This window comes from Ooceraea biroi, chromosome 2, assembly GCF_003672135.1.
Source record: "Ooceraea biroi isolate clonal line C1 chromosome 2, Obir_v5.4, whole genome shotgun sequence".
Classification (NCBI taxonomy): domain Eukaryota; kingdom Metazoa; phylum Arthropoda; class Insecta; order Hymenoptera; family Formicidae; genus Ooceraea; species Ooceraea biroi.
In genome coordinates this window covers 7,491,429-7,517,133 of record NC_039507.1, presented here as the reverse complement: position 1 = coordinate 7,517,133, position 25,705 = coordinate 7,491,429, and the positions used below count along the sequence as shown (strand labels likewise).

Here is a 25,705-nt window from a genome sequence, read left to right as displayed (position 1 = left end):
TAAATTTAAAATCTGCTTTGCATAATGCCCGACCCCGTCGCCGTGCTCTCGTCGCCGACCCCGGGGCCGCCTAATTGCGGGCTCGTTCGAGCCTCGTGTCCCTTCGACACCTACGGCGGCAGCCGTTTCTCGAAAAACCGGCTCCTTCCGCCCGCCGCCCCCGGCTCGCTTCCGTTGCTTTGAATCGCCAGGCGAGATAACGCGAGCGTTCCATCTTTCGCTCGGTATGATCGATCCACCACCCCGCGTCGCTCCACGCGACGATTGCTCATCGCGTGCTTGAGACTCGAACGTCCAATGATCGATGGCCGCCTGCTTAAAGCTCGGTGTTTATCTCGAAGTTGAGTTACTTCTTTCGAAAGTAAAGAGAATACGAGGCACAGATGACAGAGCAACTCTCTGCAGTACTCTTTGACGGCATGTCAAATTGGCGCTCGAATTTTCTTCTCTTGTTAGAGCATACTCGATGAGAAGCTCGAAAAAGTGGACGACAACTTGAACGTTTTACAGCATTTCAGGATTGAATCATCATGTGGATTCTCGTTAATTTGAATAAGTATAAGTTCATAAAGTTAATTACCAAATAATCGTCAAATATTTCTGGTTCTCGAGGGCCATTGTTATTCAATTCGCACGTACACGCACTTAAGACGCGCGAAAGCCCGGTAGTGATAATTTTACGCTAATTTCCAGTACGTAATGGCGACGCACCGCTATTGAATGGTAATTAAAATTACCGCTGAATATTCAGAGCGATCGCTTTAAAGGTGAATTTGCCGTCGGCCGTGATACGCAGCCCCGTAATTTACATCCATATAAGTGCATCATTGGGGCGCGCGATATCGTGTTCGGCCAATTGCCAACAATTATCAATTACCAATTACATGGCACGGTAACGAGGTGGAGCGCGTGCAATTGTTCAAACCGCCGCAAACTGACGTACGTGCGAGAACGTCGATGCCTGCCGTGGCCGGAAGTCGATCGAAGGAAACTCATTTCGAGCGGTTCTTTCTTGGCGGAGGATAACGATTGCGGCAATTTAGTCCGGCGTAGCAACGCAATCTGAACTGATATATCGAGCACATATTACACACTGATACTTGCCAGATCAAGATACAGCGTTCTCTCATGCTTGTGCGCAAAGAAAGAAATCATGCACATTCGGTCGTTACAGAATGGCGTCCATTATTCTATATAAAAATCGTATATTGTATGTGACGAGTTAATTCGAAGATTTAACATTCTCTGAATCGTGATATTGTGAAATTTGAAATGAAAATTAGCATTTGGAATTTATTGCTTTTTATTGGTATTGGTATTTATTGTTTTTTTTTTTAATATAAGTGGAAGAAATTTTTATTTTGTTTGCATGACGCCAATGTCTGATTTACGTAGACTGTTAACAATTTTATTCAGCACACAATATTCTCCACCAGTGATTCTCTTGCTAGTCTTTAATGTTACTGGCAAAGTTCGTTGACTGCCTTATCTGATGATTAACACTGATTATTCTTGAGCAGCTGTATTGAGCAATCGTTGTTATCAAAGTTTTCCATTCCAGTTGTCGTAAAATACGTAGTATTGCTAATACATGGGAAGATTCCAAGATAACGAACATGCAATATTTGCAATTGAGCTTGACGGAATGTAAAACGCAAATGTCACTCGTAAACTTCTTTTCATCGTTATATTTCTCAATGAAATTTTGTTGAAGCAAGTTTTGTTTTGTTGAAACAGTATCGATTTGACATCGATATAGTTGCTTTAGAGTTGCATATTTGTACAAATCCTGTTTTCACCCGCATCCGCAGAGTTTTCATCCCCGCACAAGGGATGCGCAGCCGGATGTGGCCATCGTGTTCCGCAGTCCGAGGAAAAATTCGTCATGGCGATCACGAGCGGGATCGCTTCTGCGCAATGTGCTTAATGTACTATTAAACGCAGCCATTGTGTCGGTGACCGTCCATCGCGTTCACAAATTCGCTTCCGCCGTGCTCTCCGTTCAATCCTCCATGGATCCATCCCCCTGGCTTCGAAGGACGAAGACAGAGGAGACGAGCCACGTGCCACCCTCATTCCGACGAACGAAACGTACGAGGAGAAACGATTTCTCCCGCCCCCCGTTCACCAGGCTCGTCCGGTCATCGGTCCGCGTTTCCAAATTTCCATTCAGGGGAACCGGGGAGAAAAAAAATCGTATATCCCGCGGGACAGAAGTGGCATTCATATGCTAAGACGTTCAACCGATTTCCTTAAACGCGATTCTCGCGGAGCAAACTTTCCGCACATGACTCGCGCAATTTTCTTCTGCTGAATTGGAAATATTTAAGTATCTTTTTCTGAAGAAAGTGGCTTTATTATCTGCGGACCATTGTCTTTTCTATCGATGTCAAATGTCGTGATTTTGTATTTTTTCGATTTCCATCGTAACTATCGCTGCTGTTTTTCTTCATATAAATGATCGCCGCGTCGCCTTCGTTTTACGTTGATTCAAGATGCGAAAACGCGACTCTTCGTCTATGAATTAGTAATCCCTGCGGCTCAGTGGTGCGAATATCAATTTAGTGGCAGGCGACGCCTGCGATAAAACTCAAATAAGAGAACCGGACGGGGTCCGCGACGACGCATCGACGAGAGTGCATACCTCTTGCCACCGTTACTGGCAGTTTCCTGTGATAACCCCAGCATTATACTCGTCGTCCCGGGCGAAACACGGGGACGGGAATTCACAATGGTCCACAATGACTGGGCCAACATTACGAATTAGGCTCGGTTACGCATTTATTGCCGATTCCGGTCCGGGCCAGCGGCGTCGGTGCGCTTCACCACGCCGACGTCGGAGAGAGTCGACGTTCGGGCGTCGCGACGTCCAGCACCGACGCCACTGCCGAGACGAGAAGTATTAGCATTGGTTAGCTTTATGGGGCGTTCAGTTCCGCCGTTCTCTCTCGTTCTGACTCCCTAGTCCTTGCTCTTGCTCGGGAGAGTCCGACTGAGGGAGAGAGAGAGAGAGAGAGAGAGAGGACGAGCGCCGCCACGGTGCAGATCAATAAAATCTGTCTGTCTAGAAAAGTAATGCCAAATCGACCCTCCGCTCAGCTCGGCACGAATAAATGCCACAAAAGGAGCGGAACAACGAGCGATGGTTTAAACTTCGTCGATAAGCCGCCGATGTCAACGGTTGGAATTTTCGCCGCTCATGGGGATTGCGGAAATGATTACCCGGGGAAACATTATCAAGAGGGGGAGGGAAACAAGTTGATCGCATTCCGAGAGCAGTTCTCCCCCGATGAAAGCGCAAGAAAACGTGATCACCGCCGAAAATAATAAATAACGAGAGCAAAATCGAGAGAGCGTTGCATCGAAAGGAGGGAATTAATTACCGTCGAATCCAGATAACGCGATATAAAACGAGCATTGCGGGACACGTCCGATTCGTGCCGGGTGCGTGTGTTCTTGCAGGATTATTTATGTACGAGTCCTCTTCCCCCCCCCCCCCCTATACGTCGCGGTGACTGGCGAGAGAGTCCGAGAGGGTGGAAATTGGGGCGCGGTAATTATTAATCAATTTCCGTATTAATTGTTTTCTGGGCGGCGGGCTTAAGTGGTATGTTGTGTTCTGGTTCTTGGCAAGCTCTGCCCCGTAACCAGCTAAAGTGTCATGCGAGAAGATTAATTACGTCGCGGCTACGGTTTTATGTGTGTCATACGAGCGGGTGCTCTCTTCTTCGGTCGCTCGATACAGCTCGAAGTAGGCGAGGTCACGTGAAATCGGTTTTGAAGAAAATCCACCCGAAGTGACGATAAACGTGATCGAGTATTTCCGTAATTAAGTCCATCACGAGTTTCCGCAAAATTAGGAAACTTTATTCTCTTCATATTTGCCAGTTATACGCGCGAATAAGATTTTCAAGATAATGTTTAAGATAATGTACTTTAAAGTATCCGCGAGAAATAATCAGTACTGATTATATGCCGCGATGCCACGTACCTCTGCAAACGAAAGGGAATCGGCTAGATGTAGTCCAAGATAGCGGTAAAGGATTGCGATGCTTTTGGCAACCGAGCGTGAATCCCGCATGGCGAAGGTCTCATTAAGCATTTTCCTGCGAGGGGGGCAAACTTGATCATTTCTCCGAACAGACGTGACTCGCCGGTTGTACTCAACAACTGTCGGGTTTCCTTCTTCATGGGGGATGGAAAAAAGGGGTACATGAAAATAAAAGAGATCCGCGGGAATGAGATTTCTCCGGTACTCCGTTCCCGAGCCACGAAAAAGCCAAGTTAGTTTTATTTTACAATCCATCGGCTCCCGCGACACGCAGGGGTGAGCCTCGTCCTTCGGTGGTAGCGCGGTCGACGGGTACAAGGGAAAGGGAGATAGAACGGAGGGAGAAGTGGAGGTATCCTTCAGGATGGTTGGACGGGCATCGCGACGGGGGTGGAACGGCTGTCAACTAGTGTTTTAAAAGTTTGCGACAGCCTACAAATTGACTCGCTCAGTTCTTTTTAAAAGCACCGGCAACCAACCACGTCGCGTAGCCCGCTTTCCGTCTGTTCCCAGCGCCAGAACCATGTCGACGACTGAAAAATCCAAGAGTATTACGTCACGAGAACAGACGATGTTCGTTTAACAGAAACGTTTGTTTTTGCTTTTCTTAATTTATTCAGTCCTACTCGCTTTAATTTGCCTTCTTCGCTGATACGAAATTTATTTAATAAGTTTTAGATGAACCTGGTTAATACAGATTTCGTTTCGAAGAAATTTTCACGAACGCAAAAGATTGTATTACGCACATTTTGTGTAAAATTGTACAAATGACAATTTTGTTTATCGACGGTCTAGACTACTGGATTTGTTAACAAAATATAATAAGTAAAAGCAGTTCTCGTAAATCTTAGTTAAATCTAATTGTGATAAAACGAGCTTCTATCTTTAGAAACAAAAATAGAAAGTCGGACTTAACAAAATTTTACGGAAATGATACATCGATCTTCTCGAAATAATGCAATATATCCGAGCAACTGAAATACAGCACATTATCGAAGTACATCTCTCTGCAAACACGAATATATTATCCGAAGCGGATACGAAAATACCTGCAATAAATTGTATCGAGGAACCTTTCTCTATTATGCATTGTACGCTCAATCACTATTCTCGAGAATATTGCGAAAAGTTGAGGCCATTCTCGGACAAATCGATCTCTATCCGGAGAGCCGGACGACTCGGTATAGCGAATATGCTTGCGTGCGATCCGAATCCAGGAAGTTTAAAAATATTTCGACGTAAAACGCGACCATTTCTCATATTTTCTATGCAAGCGCGCTTCGAGGGGCGCATTTGATACACTCTATTAGTCGCATCTCCCGACTGATTTACGGAGTTACTCTCCGCATTATTATACATTTCCCCCCATTCCTGAAACCGGGGCTCGCCGCAGCGAAGTTTAGTGACTCGCATATATTCCATTAGGCAAAGGAGATCAATGGATATCCTGCCGACTTAATATCTAAATTCCCCAGAGATAGCTCACGAATAAATACGGCGAAGTCAACTCGATTGGATTCAGCGCACAGTTCTGTGCACTGAAATTTTCATCCGTCTTGTTTCGAATTTATACACGCACTGGTTCAAGCATTTCATTAAACTTGAATCTTATTTTATTTTTATGGATATATATCGCGGCAATTTTTGTTCTACTGTGAAAAGAAAAAATGCATCAAGCATTATAATACTAACTGTTGAATTAAGTAAAAGAAGCAATCTTAAATTTTATTTTAAAAAATTTATTAAATGTTAATTTCTCTATACATAAATGTTTTTATATAAAAGTATTTTCATCTCTAAGAAAAGAAATAAATATGCTTTATATGTATAACGCACAAGTCTCTTGAGTTATGACCAAGGCTCTCATAAAAAAAACCGTCTCGACTTCCTCATCACGTTATTCGCATCGAAGATTCTCCTCGATCCTGCAAGTTCTGACAATAATTCGCTTCACGCGGCTTGTCCATCAGAATCATTCTAAACTAGTCCATAATTCTTCGTAGACTTCCTGCTATTTACACAGAATTGTCGGCGGTCTCGGCGATTCGAACATCGAAAAGTTTTGCGAGAGGAAAGACGGTGACTTTGAGCTGTTACTGCTCGTAGGCGCTGATACAGAAATTGATATCCTTGGATCGTAATCCACTTGATTTTGCTGCTCCTCGTACCACACTCTTCGAGCTGTTTGGACGATCATCCAAAAATACATGCTTAAAACTGAAATCATCAGCAAAAATATAAATTCTTGGAATTATGGAAGTACTAGGACCAATAGAATTATTTTATTATAGAATAAATTATAGAATAAAATTATAGGATATATTTATACAATAAGAATTATTAAAAGAATCAGCAACTTGAGTGATATCGAATTACAAAATTATGCGAAAGAAATTAGGAATATACTTACCCAAATAGATACTGGCTACCGGAATGTACCACACGGTTTTTGTAAAGGCAGAGTTCTGTTCATCGTGCATTATGAGTAAAGATAGCGCCACGGTCTGATCTATTATGCTAATTATTTGCAAATACATCCAAGGCACGGCGCACTTATGTTTCCTCTGTGAACGTACGCGGAAGTTAACGTGCTTGTTAGTGAGTTGAGACAAGGTTGTTACGTGCCCGAAATACATCTCGCGGATAAAGAGCGTTTGACCAATTTGTATTCGATCGGCGCGACGTTGCTGCTCGAGCTTTGCCGTAATAAAGAAACGATAAAGATCACGTGGCTTTATTCGCGAACGAAGTATCGGAATATTTCGCACTCAAAGAATTCAAAGGCGCGATGGTTTATAAAATAATGCAATAGTCGAAATTAATATAGGAAAAAAAGTGATACAATCGTTCGTATTATCCTTTTACGGTTCTCTCTTGATGGTCAATCGTGTGACGTCACAAGTCAGATAGCTTCGATACATGTTAATTTGGACTCGCATTAAGTCGCGTGTGTAAAGCAGTTAGCCGAAAATTGACTTAATTAATTCTTACCGAAATCGATCCCAAGGCGAGATACGCACTGGCCAACAGGAACAACAAAATGTATATGAGAAAACACGTCATGGCCGTTTGCGCTGAAACGATGCGATGTTCCATTATCGGTGATTTGCGGAAGGAATTTGCACATTTAAACGCGATCGAGTCTTACCTTTTTTCTGCAGCGGCATGTATTTCATAGTTTGCACCCAGTTTAATCCCAGCACGGCCCAGTTCTTGAGCGACTCGAAAAAGTCTTCGTCTCCTTTTCTCGAGAAGAAATTGCTCATCAACACATTTATCATTAGAATCGAAATGGACTAGAAAGAAAATACATGGGAATACAATCCGTGAATTAAGATAATATGTAATGATAATAAATAATAATGAATTAAGATAATAATGTAAGGTACAAATACAAATTTTAAAAATACAAAACGGCCAACATAATTTCTGACTTCAAAGATGACCTCACTTGTCGACATCCTCAACATGTGAAATATTATTCCAAACACGATATGAGGGACATTGTAGAAAACAAAATTTCATAATTTACGTTACATGTGTTTTTATGTTTACTGCAAATGAATGAATAAGCGTTCTTCAAGCACTTCCGGCATCGAGGTATCGCGTATCTGATACGAAGCACCCTCAGAAAGGATTTCTGATAACAAGACGAAAAATATTCTTGACTAATTTAATCGTATTACAAGTATAAAAAATATGAAAATGAAATAATTTTTAATTTAAATCAGTAATTTCTATTCTTCTCTCTCGAATTAAATAAGATTGTCTTACTGTCTTGAGACAAGAGTAACATGTACAAATTTATGCTTATATATTCTCGTATGTAGAATAATTTGATATTAGCGCCACTTTATAGTAGGCTTTGTCGATGTCGACGCATCATTTTCTCACAGTCGCTCGTCGACTCGGCGCTTCTGCGTCCTTTATTCCGATAAAACGGCCAATATTTATGTGTTGCAATCGAAAATCGGGAAAGTGTTTCTGTTATTTACAATGCAAGAAATATTAAAAGATATGGAAATGTAAGTAAGTATATACAATATACTTACTTGAGAAATAAGATTCGAGATAAGACATTTCCATATCTTTTAATATTTCTTGTAGAGTATTGCACTTATTCATTGTAAATAACAGAAACACTTTCCCGATTTTCGATTGCAACACAAATATTGGCCGTTTTGTGCAGATTCTACAACTTCTCTTACAAGAATAGAATAAGATGTCTTTTGGATCTCACAATATTCTGAAATCAAGAATATTTTGAACTTGCTACAAATTTGTATCTAATTCCTTCTGAGAAAATTAATGAGATAGCACGAAGATTATTTGAATCTAGATTTTCGAATTTTCTATTCAAGATTAAAATATGCTTCTTTTCAATAACAAATATGATTGTCGCTATAGCGATCTTATTTTATGATAGATTAAAGAGTAATAGCATTAAGTCCAGAAATCTTTTCTGTGGGTGAGTCCTCAGTATTATTGCAATTAACGATCAAAATACCGACACGCTTGTGTTCTTAAAGTTCACTCTTGAAGGAAACGAGGTAGAAATAGAACTAAAAAATACAAAATACACAAATTTTGAACTCTCACCATCGTGTACGCCCCGATTATTCTCGCCGCCAACGACACGCCGATGCAGCACAATTTGTTCATGACAAATAAAAGTTTTCGTCTGATCGCGTTGCCTCACGGACACGAAATGCCTACTGCCACCGGCGGTGAGGCACTTCTCGCCTTACCTTGCCAGACGACACTTGCACGATACACTGTAAAAAGTGTAAACACACATGGCCGGAGGTAAATATGCGTTTAGAACGGCAATCTCCGAAATTAATCTCTGGCGCCGCGCGCCGTGTCGCGCCAGCGGCAATCCAGCGATAATTCGTCAATGATTGCCGAACCTGTTGACGAGTAATTATTCAGGCCCGCGAATAATTCCGGTCCGCGCGTCCGGTAACACGATGTTAACGATCGTTAGACCCGAGGGACCGGCTCTGGCGAGGCCTTTGGCTCTTCAGCCACGCACGTATGACCATTCTGCGTCCGATTATCACGACGAAGGCGATGTCCCACCTGTGAACCATCGGAAAGACGCGTTAATGATTCACTATACCACTGTAATAATGATAATCGAATTTGTCAGCGTGTTACCGCTTTATCGCGTTTTTCGACAGGAAAGTTTCGGCTTATCTAAAGACCTCATTCCGTGCTTATCGAGCCATATTTATTGAACTCTGTCGAAGGACTGTCTAAGTCCTAATTATGTGCCGACTTTTAGCTGGAAGAAATCTAGGTCTAAATCTTGACTAACTCTCTTTTGACTGTGTTAGAAATATCTGTGAACGATGAATAGGAAATGCTGTATTTTCTGTAAATTTAATTTGCCAGGCTTTTATTCTCAAAGCACAGATATGACTTTTATGTCAAATGCAGCCTGGATATTTTATATAAGTTTATTATTCATTTATGTGTTGTAGAAACGTTAAACATTTTGTTGTTGAATTGATCAATGTGCGCTGATAAAAGATTAACAAGCACATGTATAAAAATAATAGCATGTAGCAATTATGTATTTGTATTATTTTTCTGTTTCTGTTAAAAATATTTATATCATGTATTCTGTAACGCATTATTATTATGTGACGTATACTGCATAAATACCATATAGGTAAAAATAGTTTTAATAACAAATACGTTTATGTTCATACACATTATCGACAGTCTCGCGTCGACTTTGATGTGTGGAACGCGCGCATGCGCACAAGTTTCGTGTGGCTGAGCACGTGTATTCAGAGTGCATACATCATATTTCGTTTTGTTGCATGTAATTGTATAGTGATTGTTTAGTGAGCAAATATCTTACACAATAACGATTCAATGACGATTCAAGATATGGATATTTGTTTAAATGTTACTGCAGATCCTGTTCCAGGGAAAAAGGTAAGTGCTTGCTTCGCTTATGCTAGGTTAGGTTAGGAAATATATTGTGCAGCACAGATGCATGGAGAAATATCAGGGATTTAATGTACAACAACTAAATAAATGACTAAAAAACTGTCAATTGACATATAAACATTTCTTGATTATAATTATACTTCAGAAGAAACAGTGGAAGGTTGCGCATTTTGATACCTCAATTAAAAGGCTGAAAAATCAATCCTTACAAAAGAAAGGTGTAGTAATAAACAAGGAAGAATCAAAGAGAAATGCAAGCACGCAAGAGACAGGAAGTAAAAAGAGAGTCAAACAGAAATCATTATCAGCTATTTTTGCAAAGAAATTGAGAGGAACAAACGCTGTTACTCAGAATGTACAGCAATCCATGCGACCGCAAGTGTCACAAGCTAAGGATGTAACAACGAAGGTCGCAGAGCCAAAAAAAATTGAACAACCTGATGTGACAAGTAAGAAAGATTCAAACTCTGATAAAGTTTCGTCTACTGTTAGTTTTGCTACCTCAAATGAATCGATTGTCTCCTTTACGAAGGCAACGAAAGAGCAACTTGGTAAAACACTGTTGGCGAAAAAGAGAGATGCTTCAGGAAGTAAGCAAAAGAAATCTCTTTCTGATATATTCTCAAATCAGATCAAATCAGATCAACTGAAGAGTCAGACTGAGTCAAATATCCCAAATGTGACACAGAAACATGACATTGATAGAGATAGTGAGTCGAATAAGGTATTCAATGTGTCTCCTGAAAAGGAATCATTTCCCTCAAACAAGACAAAAAGAATAGATTTGAATAAGAAAAGGAAGCAAACACATAAAGAAAATACTGCAAACATTGACAAGGAATCAAATGAAACTTCAAAATCAGCGCACAAAGCTGGTGGAAAAAGTTCCTCATTATTTAGTAATAATCCTGATGTACCAATCATCGGTCAAAGATTCGTTAAACCTGTAAATGAACCAGTTTTTACGGAGATCACCTTTGCAGATCTCAATATTCATCCATTTATGGTTAGTACTTACGTGATTATTATTTATTTTATGTTTAAAGTAGAACATGCTTTATTGAGGCAATATTTTTTGCACTTTCTCTCGTAGATATCAAATTTAGAGCAGAATATGCACATCTCAAAGATGACAACGGTTCAACAAAAAGCGATCCCGCAAATATTCTCCAATAAAGACATTTTAATCAGATCGCAGACGGGATCTGGCAAAACATTGGCATATGCTTTACCTATTGTTGAACTGTTACACAAAATTAGACCAAAATTGAATAGAAACAGTGGCTTATCAGCTCTCGTGATTGTACCAACGAGAGAACTAGCCTTACAGACATACGAGTGTTTTATAAAATTGGTAAAAGTAAGTTAAAACACACATATTTCAAAAATATATTAGTTTATACTCGTTGCATAATGAAAAATTACATTAAATTTCAATAATTTTAGCCTTTTACGTGGATCGTACCGGGTTATTTAGTTGGTGGAGAAAAGAGAAAAGCAGAAAAAGCTCGATTAAGAAAGGGATGTAATATATTGATAGCTACCCCTGGTAGATTATTAGATCACATAAAGCGCACGAAAGCATTGAAATTGAATAACGTTAAATATCTTATACTAGACGAAGCCGATAGGATGCTCGACATGGGATACGAAAAAGACATTTCCGAGTAAGATTTCTCTTTTTTTACTTTCTTTTTCTTGTAATAGTAATAGATGAATAATAAATGTATAATATTTTATATAGGATAGTAAGCGTTCTGAAAATGTCAAGTCACGACGAATCTGAATACAATCCTATGAAAATGCTCAAGCAGAATACTAAGAAAATATTTTCCGAGGACGAAATTAAAGCTATTGCAAAGGATGATGTGACATATTATGATGAAATAGCAGAAAGTAATAGTAATAAAAAGAAACGGGTATATCATTCAAGTGATGATGATGATAGCGACAATCAAATCGCTGACACCGTTCCAGCGATAAAAACGCAAAAAGATACGAAACATTCGGGCGTGAATCAAGAATCTGATTCAAAAGCGGAAAACACTGAGCAGCATTGCGAAATCGAATCAGACCAATCGAAACGACAGACAATTTTATTATCCGCGACGTTGACGCAAGCCGTGGAAAAATTGGCTGGTCTCACGATGCACAATCCAGTGTTCGTTGATGCAGCTAAGGAAAATTTACAAATGACTGGAGGAGATGCTAGCGAAATTAACGAAGACTTAATAGTCCCGCAAAGCGTAATTCAGAGTTACATAGTCACTCCGCCCAAATTGAGAATGGTCACTCTGAGCGCTTACATCGCCGGGCAATGCCAGGTAAGGGACACTTCCGTCTTCATTTCGCGAATGCTTTTGAGAATCGCGTAGCATGTCGTTCGTTGTCACGTAATTTCTTTTTTCCGTTTCAGTCTCCCGGGCAACATAAAATACTGATTTTCATGGCTACGCAAGACATGGTAGACTATCACACCGAAATATTGTCCTCCGTCCTTACGAAACCGATGGACGAAAATGACGAAGACTCCGATCCGTTAGTTGACGTAGAATTTTTCAAGCTGCACGGTAACATGATGCAAAAGGAGAGGACAGAGGTTTTCAGAACTTTCAGACAAGCGAAGAGTGGAGTGCTTCTGTGCACGGTAAGTCAATAATGTTCATTAATATATTTTATATTACAGAGAGAAAGAGAGAAAATTAGGTAAAACGCTCCAAAAGTTTTTCGTCAAATATTTCATCGACATATATCGACTGATATTTCTTCTTTTTTGATCGCGTGCCAAATCATTTAACATTCTGCGTTTGTTTATCCTCATTGCACATTATTCTGTTCGAGATACTTTACGATATAATCGTCGGAGTTGATATATTCTTTAAGGACATTTTATAAATTAAATATGAGGCAGAAGTTGAGAAGAGGTGAAAAATGGAGAGAGTAGAACGAATGAAAAGTCAGGGATATCTGTCGGCACTCCCTGAGCTGTAAATTACTCCGTGGCTTATTCTTTCGAGAGGGAATTTATACCTCCGGACCCACGCTGCGTTCGGAGGTTAAAAATTATGCGGACGCGCGCGCTTCTTGTACATGTATCTTGTATATGCGCATATGCGCGACGTGTGTATATATGCGAAGCCTTCGTAATGAGTATAATTACGATCATTTGTCCGTTCCGTATCCACATTTTCTTTCCTTCGCCAAGCAATCGTTTAACGATCTTTTTATCTGATATCTATCCGTTTTCCATAAAACGAAGTCTACGGATAAGAATATTTTTTATTCGGATCGTAATAATCGCGGCAAGATATTTACCTGTTTGCGATATATTCACAGAAGCGCTCATTTCGCTAATTGCATTCCGTGAACGGCATAATTAATCATGACGCGATAATGTTCGCCAAGTAACGGATAACTTTCTTTCCCCGCTGCTAATTACATTCGTATTACATCGGCCGAATTAATCTCGTGTCGAATAACAGAGCAACTTTCTGATTCGCATTGAACTGCCGGCGACTGCTTTAACCACCGTAATTACCAAGTGAAAGCGATCGGCTTTATGTCGTTAGACGCGGGGACCATCGAAAACATAATAAAACGATGCGTCTCCCATTATATCTTTCATCCATTATATCTCATCGACCAGTTTAGATTTTAGCGTGAAATACTGTTATGGCGTTCTCACGTGTCCCGAAAGTATCGCGGACCGTCGATGGGGCAAACGAAAAAGAACGATTAAATCACGACGGGTTTCGCGAACTGTGAACCTCACGATCGTCGTCACGCGAACGAGTGACAAACTCGCGCACCGTGAGAATTAATTCCCTTCCATCAGGCGATCTCGATCCCGGTGTTTGATCCGACGAAAATCTCGCGGTCTCACCGCTCCTCGTTATCCTCTTTGCTGCCCTCGTTAAGCCCTATACATCGCGATTAATTGGCGAGCAACTTTCGCGCGAGCAACGTCTTAAACCCGCGTCACGAATCACCGGAAAGAGAAAAACGAACGACACGATCGGAATCTATAAGATCGATTCCGAACAAGTCGTTCACCGGAGTCGTTTACAGCTTTTCTTGCGAGCACGAGTGGCACTCTCTCGATTTTATTCATTTTTGGATTTCGTATGTGTCATAATTTTCACCGGCAAAGCGAGCTTTGAATAAAAATGTTACCGTGAAACGAATAATGATCCCCAGCGACGCGAAGCAAGGCAATTAAGACACAGGAAGATTAAAATTACGATCGAATATATCTGTGCTTCTTTGGAAGTACGTGAATAACATCTGAAAATCTGCACCGCTTTACGATGATCTTGAGTTTGATTAAACCGATGCTTATTACCTTAATGAGGAACGTCTAACTTTCTTGCTAAATTGACGTGAATTATGTATAAGATATTATCTACTCCATTTTTTGTACGTAACTTTAACATGATTTTTCTGTAGCTGCATTATGCTGATTACATACATTGTTTTAATATTAGTTTTAATATATTACATCATTAGTCATTATTATAAGATTTTATAAGCATCTCATAAGACATTATAAGATTATCGTTTGCGGGTCTTATCTCCATATTGTATTAGGGGTGTGATTTAGTTTTGAGGGTTTTTTTTTGCTCAAAAACGCATGTATTTAAATATGATAATGAATGAATACCTTAATCAAAATATTTTCCTTCCTTTTCTATAACTTTTTCCCATCTTTCTGGCAAGAGATCGATTCCACCACGATAAAATCACTCTTCTTTTCAGTTGATCCATTCGTCGACGAATTTTCGCACTTCTTCCAAATTATCAAAGTGTGTATCCTCTAAAGCGTGTTGCATCCACCGGAACAAATAATAATCGCATGGAGAATACGCGGGGTGCGGTAAGACTTGCCATTCAAGCTCTAATAGTGTTTCTTTCACTGATAACGCAACGTCAGGTCGAGCGTTGTCACGAAGAAGAATCACTTTCCGTCGTTTACTCGCAATTGCTGGTCGTTTTTGGTCCAATGCTTCCTTCAACTTGTACAATTGGTGTCGATAACGATCAGCCGTGACAGTCTCATGCGGATTTAACAGCTCATAGTACACTATCCCACCAAATACGGAGCATTACTTTTGAACCGTGAATATTGCGTCTCGGAGTGGATGTTGATGGTTCGCCTGGATCCACCCATGATTTTCTGCGTTTCGGATTATCAAAATAGATGCACTTTTCATGCCCAGTAACAATCCGAGACAAAAGACTCTTCTTTTTTTGCCTGGCGATCAACGAAATGCAAATGTTCAACCGGTTCGCAATGGCACTTTCCGATAATTCATGTCGAACCCATTTCCCTTCTTTCTGAATTTTTCCCATTTCATGTAAATGTTTCGTAACTGTTGTACGATCAACATTTAATGCTCTGGCAAGTTCTGAAGTGGATTCTGTTGGATTTTCGTGCAATAATGCTTGCAAATCTGCATTTTTAAGCTTTCTTGGTTGTCCCGAGCGTTCTTTGTCCTTCACATCAGTATGACCACTTTTAAAGCGTCTAAACCAGTATTCACACGTCTTAATTGATGGGGCAGAATCACCACAAGTTTCCACAAGAATTCTATAACCGTCAGCGGCAGTTTTGTTTTGATTAAAAAACAAAAGCAACGCATGTGGAAAATGCTGTTTCGGAAGTTGCATTTTTACGATGATATAAACACGACTGTTATTGCATCTATTGCTATAATGCTACTAAATGTGATGGATAATGTCAAGACTGTAAGAAACAACAGTTATCGGAAACAGCTATTGGAACAAACTGACACTACAGCCATCTGTTGCAAAACCCTCAAAACTAAATCACACTCCTAATATTATTCATTCGTTAATTCTATTCTTTTTAAATTTCGGGGTTTTCAGAGCCAGGTCAATTAATTCACTAATCCAGGCAAAACCCATTTCTCCATTATTATTAAATTAAATTAACGAGAATGAATCTGATTCATAATTAGATGTAGCAATGCTTAGTATCGATACGAGCGAGGAGGCGAAGGAGCGGGGCAGAATAATTCACTACATGTTTAGGGAGACGTCGGGCATATTTAACTCTTTAATGTTGATCCGCGGGAATGCGCGATGGCAGCCGCCCACGTTTTACGGCGTCGCTACCACGTAGGTTTTACGGCGGCGTTATTAATTTCCACGTTGAAAAGCCATGAGAGCATCCGCGCGGCCGGAATGCTCCACGGCTCTCAGCGGTGGTGGATCCGGATTCACGGGGTGATCTATGGCCCGAGTGAGATGTTTTGAACGGGCGATCCGTTCTCGATCCCGCGGCCCGCGATCCCGGTCCCTTTCTTAAACGATCGTTTGTCTTAATCGCTGCCATCGATCGCTCTCCGGCGCGCCGATCTCTTCTGCGTGCGTTGAAACCGGTGGCAAGTATCGTGCTTGTATCGTTGCAATGTGCTAAGCGCGCTTGCTCGGATGCGGGTAATTGCAGGGTGGTTTGCGTCGATCTTTAGACTGGCATTCTTCAGCAAAGTTAATCTCCGGAGATAAGAATTCGAGAATAATTCAAAGTTAACGTTAAAGTAATCTGATATATTGTTACTTGATATTTTGTGCAGTGGTCGCGTCGGGATTATTTCCAGATATATTTTGATTGGCGTCAAATGGAAAAAGCACAACGGGGCGAGCCCGATCGATATTTATTTCGAAAGGTCATTGCTTTCTTTCTCGTATTCCTTCACGTTGGCGCCCAGATCGCGCCGTCGCCGACGTGCGTTGAATTAATAGGAGGAAAAGATGTAATAAGAATATACACCCAGGATACATCCGTATCGTGCCGCGAAAGAATTCCGGGGTGCCGCGACGCCCCCTATGGTGGTCTGGGATTAGTCCCCGGGGCCCGTCAACTGGAGGAAGAGAGAGACCCAACGTGCTCTCGCCGCGGTAAATCATCTGCTAGCTGAACGCAGGAAATCAGGGCCGTGCTCAAACGTTCGCTGTTGGGGTCTCGCAGCGGGCGCCCGATGCCAGCCGCGCGCATTCACGTCGCCACAAAACGAGAAATCACCGCGGTTTGTAAGACATTTGTACCAGCAGGTCGCAGACTCGCCGTTGCCGCTCTTGTTCGTGGTATGAGGCACCTCTCGACGTTAGAGCGCGATAACTACCGCGGACATTGTTCCACGAGCAGATTGCAGCATTCTGGACGCTTCCGAGTTGTTCAGTACATCAGTTTGAAACGTTTTATGTCTTCATCTAGCTAGAGAATGAAGTATCGAGGTTTCCAAGTCTGGAGAGAGTTTTATGTCTTAATAAAGAAGAGATTCAAAGTTATGTCCTCTCAAGAAGCAGTATAGCGTAGTTTGAGAATGATCGCAGTACATATTAATTAATAACATTTAGATTTAGATTTCGATAATTTTATTTTTATATTACAATCGCAACAAATATTTTGCGGAAGATGCTGTGAAAAACATTGTTCGATTAACGCGTAGATTGTACATATCTTCCTTTTCCGATTATCCAGGATGTCGCAGCGCGAGGATTAGATATGCCGAAGGTAGATTGTGTCATTCAGTACACGGGTCCGATCTCGGCTAGGGATCACGTTCATCGAATCGGTAGAACTGCACGCGCCGGATGTTCCGGCACAGCGACGATCTTCCTGACGCCGCCGGAAATCGAGTTCGTACGAATGCTCGAGTCGAGGCGCATCAGGATTCAGCAGCAAGACATGAATAATGTCCTGGATAAGCTGTTGGGACCCTTGTCCAAGTACAGCTCCGTACAAGCAGCGGCTGTCGCTCTCCAAAATGATTTCGAGAATCTGGTGGTGGAGGACCAGCACCTCAGGGAGCAGGCCTGTAAAGGTGAGTGAGCAATGTTTTATGTAACACGCGATATAATAATTGATCCCGTTTCGCTTTCGTAAGCTTAAGTTAAGCAAGTAATTATCAGTGCTTAATAGGAAACCAAATATAATCATGTATCATGCTATCGCGCTAACAGTGTAAAGTTTAATAATACGTTAGTAGGACAAACTGTTATGTAATAAACTGGCGGCATTACATGGACCGTCATGTAACGTTTGCGCCGTTATTAGCATATATATTCGCGTGTATGTTTTAAGAGACGCGCACGTGCAATAAAAGCTGAAATCCGTGCCCTCGTGAGAGTGGCAAAGCGTTGATGAGGAGTGTTGCGAAGGATACGTGAACGTCTACTTTGACGCAGTTGGATTGTAACGAAAGCGAGCTGACTTCGGGGTAGACTAAGCCAATTCCAGCGGGCACCCCGCTCGCATATAAAGCAACCCCTGCGCGTACACGTTATGGGGCTCTTATTCCGTGTCCCTTCACATTCGTCTCGTTCGCCACTCGGATATTTACATAGTCTATGAACGAGGAGGGATGATCCTGTTTGCTATGCCATGGTTACTCTATTAGGGTCGTTACGGAGCAGAATTTATTTGCTGCAATAATAAATCCATTACATCCGGCCTAATACTCATGAAGTGAAGACATTAGCCCTCTTCAGAAGACGACTTTTTTTCTCCCCTGCGTGAATCTATTTGCTTTCTTGTATAAATATCGTCAATTAACTTGTTGCTCTCTTAACACGCATCGATCGCTGAGCTTGCTTCGAACAGAAAAACTCGGCCGTTTATATTAAACATAATTTTAGGCTTCCGTTTGGTGAGAAATCTTGGAAATATTTGTGCTTTATTAACATATACGACGAGGATGCGAACAATTTTTGGCTATTTCCGACTATTTCTGCGGTGGCGCATTAACGACTGTGTTACGTCGATTGCCATAACCGCGCGCGAACGGTGAGCAATTCCAAAAAGGAAATTCGGGACCATTAATCTTTCTAAGAGGTTTTCGGGCTTCGAAATTGTCCCGCATCAGCCGAGGCTTTACACGAAGGTTAGCCACGGTTTTTGAGCGCTTAGCCGCCCCAGATTTGAGTGACGTTACACAGCTAACCACTTGACCGTTCCTCCGCACGTAGTCGGTGATTGATAGATTAATTGCTGCTGCCGGTCGTGACCTCGGTATTGCACTTTTCGCATGGGAACCCGGATTACTGGGGGAGCGAATGAGAGGCAAGCAGGTAGCGGATAACAAATTAGTTAACATCTCCCGATATATCTACCGCGATTATTTGCGTTTACATTTTATCATTCGTTCGTTCTATATAATAAATGCGAATCCATATAGGAAAATGTAACACCATATGCATCGAAAATTATTGGGAGAATTTGCAATACTTCTGAATATTTATAAATAGAGGTATGTAGTAAAGGTTAATATTTAAGGATGCTTTTATCGCTAAATATGTTTGTCCATTTCAAAGATGCAAGCATACGGATATTGCGTTACATCCTCCAAGCTAATTACTTATGATTCTTTAAGGGAACAATAATTAGTTCTTTTTAAAGGAAATTCTTAAAAATTAAATAAAGATCATTTTTGGGAGTTTAAGTATTTTTATATACGTTTTCTGAATTTTATGTGATTTCGCGTATGCTTCGTATTAGACGTGACATTTAATCCGGAGAAAAATGATAGTACTCAAGTCGGTGATAGTATCGTACAGTATACGTAATACTCTTCAATGTATTGGAATTAAGATCGTAAAAACGCTCGTACAACAGATGAAACACAATAGAAAGTAGTACAATACGCGGGCACATTGTCCTACGTACTTCGCAACAATTCCAAAATTTATTTAATTCGTGACTGATGCGGAGGCTGGCCGATGAGCGGAGAAGTGGAAATCTCGCTAATTCGTAACATTATCACCCCAATAGAGCCGAACAGCCCTCAATAGCAAGTACAGCTCTATAGAACGACCCCCGAGCTGCGACCCTCGCCACTAACGTGAGGGATTCATCCACTCCATCCTATATACACGATTTGAGTCTCGTGTCGGTGTTGGCCTATATCCCATTCGTCGTAATTCTTTGCAAATATTTTTGGAATATTTGAGCTCAACGGAACCAGCAAAATAAATAATAATTGCATCGCTAAATATTATTGTATTATGAAATATACAATTTTATTCTATCGAGTAGCTTGTTTAGATTATATTAATTGTATTTTGAAGGTAATGGTATATAAAGTTAAAACAATAACTCATTAATTCATATTTATTTATATTTTTCGGATGAGCATAAATTAACGCGTGTGCTGCATACTTGAAATTCATCAATTTAAAGTCAATCTTTTTTTAAATAATGCATGACTAAAAATTATATCTTGCTAAATTTATTGTCACAACAATTCTGCTGCGGCTGAGTCGATCGCGCACACATGTCGCGAGTTAGGTCGAATTCAGTGTATATCGTTCGCGCGCCTTTCGCAGGGGGTGGTCGACACAATCCAACCACTGAATGTGACTTCCGCCAAAACCACTTACGCTTTGTGGCGAGAGACTCTTAACAATACGATACAGGATACAAATACAATAAGACGCAGTTACATCACTTAGGAACAATGCTACCCCACTCTTACACCCCCTCACGGCTCTCTGTGCCGCCTCGACTTCTCAACTAGACACCGCCCCCACGTGTGATTTATGTGCTAAATGGAGAAAAACATTTCTCTCTTTTCAACGCTGACACCAAGCCACAAGAAAGACTTCAGCGGGGTTTCTTATGTGCGGAAGAGAGGAGTCGAGATTGGAAGCAGACGGAAATCAGGACGGAAAACGTTGAGACAGTACGGGGGTGAATTATGAAAATTAAAGGCACCAAGAGGGATTTGAGTGAAATGTCCATTTGTAACTCGGCCTATTCCATTAAATGCACTTTTTAAGTTTTGAGTAAAATATACGCTACACTTGGATAGATACAAAACTGCGGCGTTCAATCCGTATCTACTTGCTTATTTGAAAAATTAACGATTGCAAATAATTATTTTTTATAATATTATAAATTGCAAGAATTAATTTTTTATTTCATATCTTGAGAAAAATTTATTACGATTATCATCGATGATATAATTCCACTGCATGCAATTATTGTTCTACTGCCATTAGTTTTTTATTTTGCAAAGTCTCATCGTACAAGATTTTCGCATCAAGAAATCAAGTAGTAAAATCTGTCTGCTGAACAGCTGAAGAGCCAAGTTCGTTCGCCCCGGAATCGAGGGACCTTTCGCACGGAACGTCATCGCGGCGCATCAATGTGCACATGTTGAGTTCTCTTAGAACCAGAGATCCCCCGAGTTTCTCACCCGTGCGTACAAGCAGGAGAGTTAAGAAGGGACGCGAGGGTGACTATTAGCTGCAGCACTTGACTCGACTAGCCCCCTTCCTCACCGTTAATGCCCCTTAATAGCCCGCCACGGAGCGCGCACACACCCCACGGAACCGCGCGGTCCAACCCCCGTGGAACCTAATGGAACTGCGATTAATAAGGGCGCACTACATATAACTGTGATCATTACGTTTGACTTGCACGCGACCTCTTAAGCGTAGGCGAGATAAGTGCGTTTGAGGCTAATGCCGATTGGATGGATAATCGGTTTGTTTGATTTTCTTCATCCGCAGCGTACACCTCTTGGATACGTTTCTACTCGAGTTATCCGCGCGATATGCGCGAGGTATTCGATCGAAAGGAGCTTCATCTGGGTCATTACGCCAAAAGCTTCGCGTTGCGGGAACCACCACAGCGAATCGCCGGGATCAACAAGAAAATGCGTGAGAAGGAAAGCTCAGGGCCCAGGCGCGATAACCGGCTCTCCAATAAGCCGTAAGTATTATATCAGGTTTCTTTCTCTTATTATATTCCAGAACGATACGATACGAATGAATGAACGCCGAGTCTTGATAATGTTAGACGAGATTGTCACGCGGAAGTGCGAGAAAATCATGAAATCGACGTTCTCAGAGTCTTACTGTCTTCCTTTTGAAACGTCCATGGAAAACTATGAAGCTGCTTGCGTCACAGACGTAGTCGCTGGCGAACCACACGCGCTCCCAATTTGGGAGAGGACGTCATAAACAGAGCGTCGGTTCGGCTGTTGACCCGCTCAGCTGACGTTTCAGCCGGACGATCGCAGACTCCATCGTCTCCGGAGTGACGGTATTAATGACGGATTCACGCGTGGCTTAGCGTGTTAACCGTGGTGCGCATCGGCGACCCTCGCTCGTCTGGCTGCGCGCGGAACCACGTTACCACGCGGGAACACGCGTGCGACCGAGTAGGACGGCTCGTGCGGCTCCTGGAGAGGTTGCACGCATCAAAACTGTCGCTCTGTGTCATCCGTCATGTACGACGAACGGGCGGACGTGTCGTACAGTGGCCGGCAGCCATGAGCCATACGGCTCTCATCGCGGTTGTCCTCGTTGTTCCGCGCTCTCCCTGGCCCTTGCCTCCATTTCGTTCCATCTAACTCGCATTGTCTCGCTTGCTCGCGGCAAATGCGCCTCGTTCCTCCTCTCTCTCTCTGCTCTCTGCCTGTGTCTCTCACTGTCGCTCTTTCTATGTCCTTCTCTTTCTCGCCCGTGATATCTTCAACGGTGTGCATTTCACATGGCACTCTGCTGGCTTCTACCCTTCTCCAGGCTTCTCTCCGTCGCTCTTCGTCCCTGTCTCTCTATCTCTCCATTGTTCATAATTATACAATACGGCTATTAAACAGACTGATGCGACCGCCACTTCCGGCCGCGGCTGAGCCATTTACGGAAACCACGGGGCGAGCACGAGCACGCCTCCCACTTCTCTTTGCCCCCAGTCGTTCCGTCTCCCTCGCGTTCCTAGCTATCACCTATCCGCGCGTGTTTCTTCTCGCGCCCGTGCACTCTCTTTCGTGCCCTGATTTTTTAACGACGATCGAGAGCTTCCCACTGTCCATTCGCGCGTTATTCCGATTTTCATTTTAACGAACGTAATTCTGAATGCTGTGAGCACACGAGGTGCTACATTTTACTTAAATTTGTCTATTTTCATTGTCACGAGTGAATGCATAAATCATTTTTGGCGTTATCTCACAACCTTGGGACCGGAACCGGACTCGCTGAAGTTACATCAATTTGAATGCTTCGCCTCGTTGTAGCTGCGTTAAAATATTTTACATCTGGTGCTCGCCGCGTTCATTTGGTCCGGCGCGTTTTCTTTTATCACGAGTGCAAACGAGCCAGGTCTAACTACCACGGTGCTGTGCTTCATAATTTCTACGCCAACGTCCCGTCTCTGCTTCATGTATCACGTCGTCCGCATCACGCGCGGCTACTACCTTCTGCCTTTTTACCGAGCTTTATAATTCCTGTGTTCTCCGGCGATCATTTGCCTGCGCCATGCTCGCGCGTTCCCCATCTCTCTCCACGACCACCATCTCCTCTGGCTGTCTTTCCTTTTTTTTTCGCGGTTACGCGCGGCGAATCTTTTTCTCCGAGACCGGCATTACGCATTAACGTGTTTAATGCGATTTGAATGGGCGTGCTTTGGGTGAACGCGGCGGGCAACCGGCTGGTGCCCTCCGCACCTGGGAGAGAACGAGTCAGTTTTAATGGGTGAAAGGCGGGCACTGAGCTGACGGTCCAATGGATCGAGAGACGACCACGGTGTACGCCTCTGTGGGTGCGATTACCTACGTGGATGTGTGCGTATCTTAGCCAGAGTGCTCTTGCGAATTACTGCACGCCGTGTTTCACGCCGTCCCCCTCACACCGTGCCGTTGTAGAATCAATCAGCGAAATTCCGCGCGATTCGTCCCGTTGAACGTCTGATCCTGTAATTCGAAAATGAAGCGAATGTTTCATCCTGCTTCCGGGAAGATATTAAAAACAAGAAATTTTAGTCGGACGTTAAAAGACTCCTTTGTTCCGGCAATAATTCTGCTCAAATTGCTCTGAAATTAGATTGCTTAAATACCTGCGTAATTCTTCCATGCGTATTCTATTGGGATTAAGCGAGGAACGTCATCGTAGGGCAAGGTAATGCACGCTTCGTGCGTGACGTTAGACAAAAACGCAGTGGCGAACATGGAATTCGGTACGGCAGTTGGTGGAAGCGGCCGTCACCCCGTCTATCCGCGGGGTGTATCGTCGCTTTTTATTCGCGCGCGTCGTTCATCCACTTTTTTTGCGTCAATTTCCGATTACCGCGCTCTGTCCTCACCACATGTCGTTTACGTCGAATTACCGAAAATTGCGGGTTAGTCCTAATGCGAGTATTAAAGCGCGCGCCGGGCGCTCCTACTTCCAGGTCCGACAGGGTGCCGCAAAAGGAACAGACGAGCCAAGGTGGTGGCGCGAAGAAACCGGGGTTGCTGAAGAGGGTCAGGATGCTCAACACCTCCGAGTATGACAGTGGCTTGGAACCCTTGAAGAAATTAAAGAAGTAATCCGATTGATTTCTGATCGACCAGCTCGATACATTGCAAACAAACTGCGATCTCACATCAGCAGTTCCTTGTAAATACTTTTAATCCAAACATGCATCGAGTGTTTTGCATTGTTTTATTAAATATTTATCAGATATTTTAAGCCGACTTGTACTCATTTGTTATTTTATATTTGCCCATATTTTGTTACTATAATATTTTCTTAATGCACCTTAATACAATTGCTCCATTTTCTTTGCATCGTTTAAATACAGGAATATTTGTTTTGCTATTTTGTATATTTTCGAAAGCATTACCTTGTAATAAGTTTCTTCAATCGTGAGTCTCCATATAAAGGTAACACGCTCGAAACTTGATTCCATAAAAACTTTTATGACGGTCAGACCTTTATTTCACGTTAACCATAATTTTCATTTCAGTATGCATTTGCGATTACGAGATAATCGTTTAATATCGGTCTCGTAATGTTCGCCAGTTTTCCCGCGATTGCTACTAATCAGTGGCAAATACGCTGCGGCAAAATGCAGTACGACGGCAAATGTCGGGTTTAGGGAAATTAAGTGCAACGATATCGCGGCTAATCGCACAGCGCGGGGCCTCGCCGAGTGTGCTTTCGCGGTCACGAGATTGCGCAACGTTTAAGCTCCCTTTTCGCTGCCGGCTCCGCTTATCTCGTTCTCCTCACGATAATTAGCAATCGCCTTCTGATAGTACGTACTTACAAAACCACCACTTCGCCGGCGTCATAACGATATCACGCTAATTGCGCTTTCGTTTCCACTCGAGCACACCTACGTGGTCACGAAATTGCAGCTCGCGCAATTATTAGAACCAAATCTAGCTTACGAACGAAAATAGTCAACCACGCGTGATACATCATCATTAAAAATCGCTTATTATAATACTCTGCAAATATATATAAATTTATAACTATATTAATTCTCAGCAGTTACTTATATTTAAATAAATCCCTGTGCACATTGGAGCGACCGCATGACGGCGTTGGCAATAACGTCGGAAAGCTCTTACCGTGCACACGTTAGCGTTTGCAAACGTGTGTTGCAAATGACGAAATTCGAAATTTCGTCACCGTAGCTAATTTAGCAAAGGACGCTAAAGAGTCGACGCGATGCTTCTTTTCCAACATCCCCGGACTCGGTTTCAGACAGTCACGAGGAGAACGCTCGAGAGACACACATCGCACAAAGGGCCCCGTGTGCACGTGATTGCAGGGGGCTACGTGCTGGCAACGAACGGGAACGCATTTTTGCGGACAAGGGGGAGAGCAGCATCGGACACGGGGCAGCACGTCGACGTGGGACCCCTTGTGGAGGAAGGCGGCGAGGAGACGTCACGA

General features: G+C 42.4%; 2 protein-coding genes across 2 annotated transcripts; one reads left to right on the top strand and one right to left on the bottom strand.

The window, feature by feature from the left end:
* Positions 1 to 4,482: 4,482 nt before the first annotated feature.
* On the bottom strand, positions 4,483 to 9,577 carry LOC105283366. Its single transcript, XM_011346056.3, has 5 exons — positions 8,651 to 9,577; positions 7,200 to 7,347; positions 7,043 to 7,125; positions 6,462 to 6,615; positions 4,483 to 6,268 (listed from the first exon to the last, which is right to left on the bottom strand). The coding sequence occupies exons 1-5, from the start codon at positions 8,711 to 8,713 to the stop codon at positions 6,063 to 6,065; spliced, it is 654 nt and encodes a 217-aa protein (XP_011344358.1). The 5' UTR covers positions 8,714 to 9,577; the 3' UTR covers positions 4,483 to 6,062.
* A 213-nt stretch (positions 9,578 to 9,790) lies between these two features.
* On the top strand, positions 9,791 to 25,281 carry LOC105283368 (probable ATP-dependent RNA helicase CG8611). The gene is made up of 9 exons (XM_011346060.3): positions 9,791 to 10,000; positions 10,161 to 11,021; positions 11,109 to 11,375; positions 11,462 to 11,682; positions 11,760 to 12,339; positions 12,432 to 12,662; positions 17,520 to 17,862; positions 21,551 to 21,752; positions 24,210 to 25,281. Exons 1-9 carry the CDS (start codon positions 9,938 to 9,940, stop codon positions 24,346 to 24,348), a joined length of 2,907 nt encoding a protein of 968 aa, XP_011344362.1. The 5' UTR covers positions 9,791 to 9,937; the 3' UTR covers positions 24,349 to 25,281.
* The last annotated feature ends 424 nt before the right edge of the window (positions 25,282 to 25,705 follow it).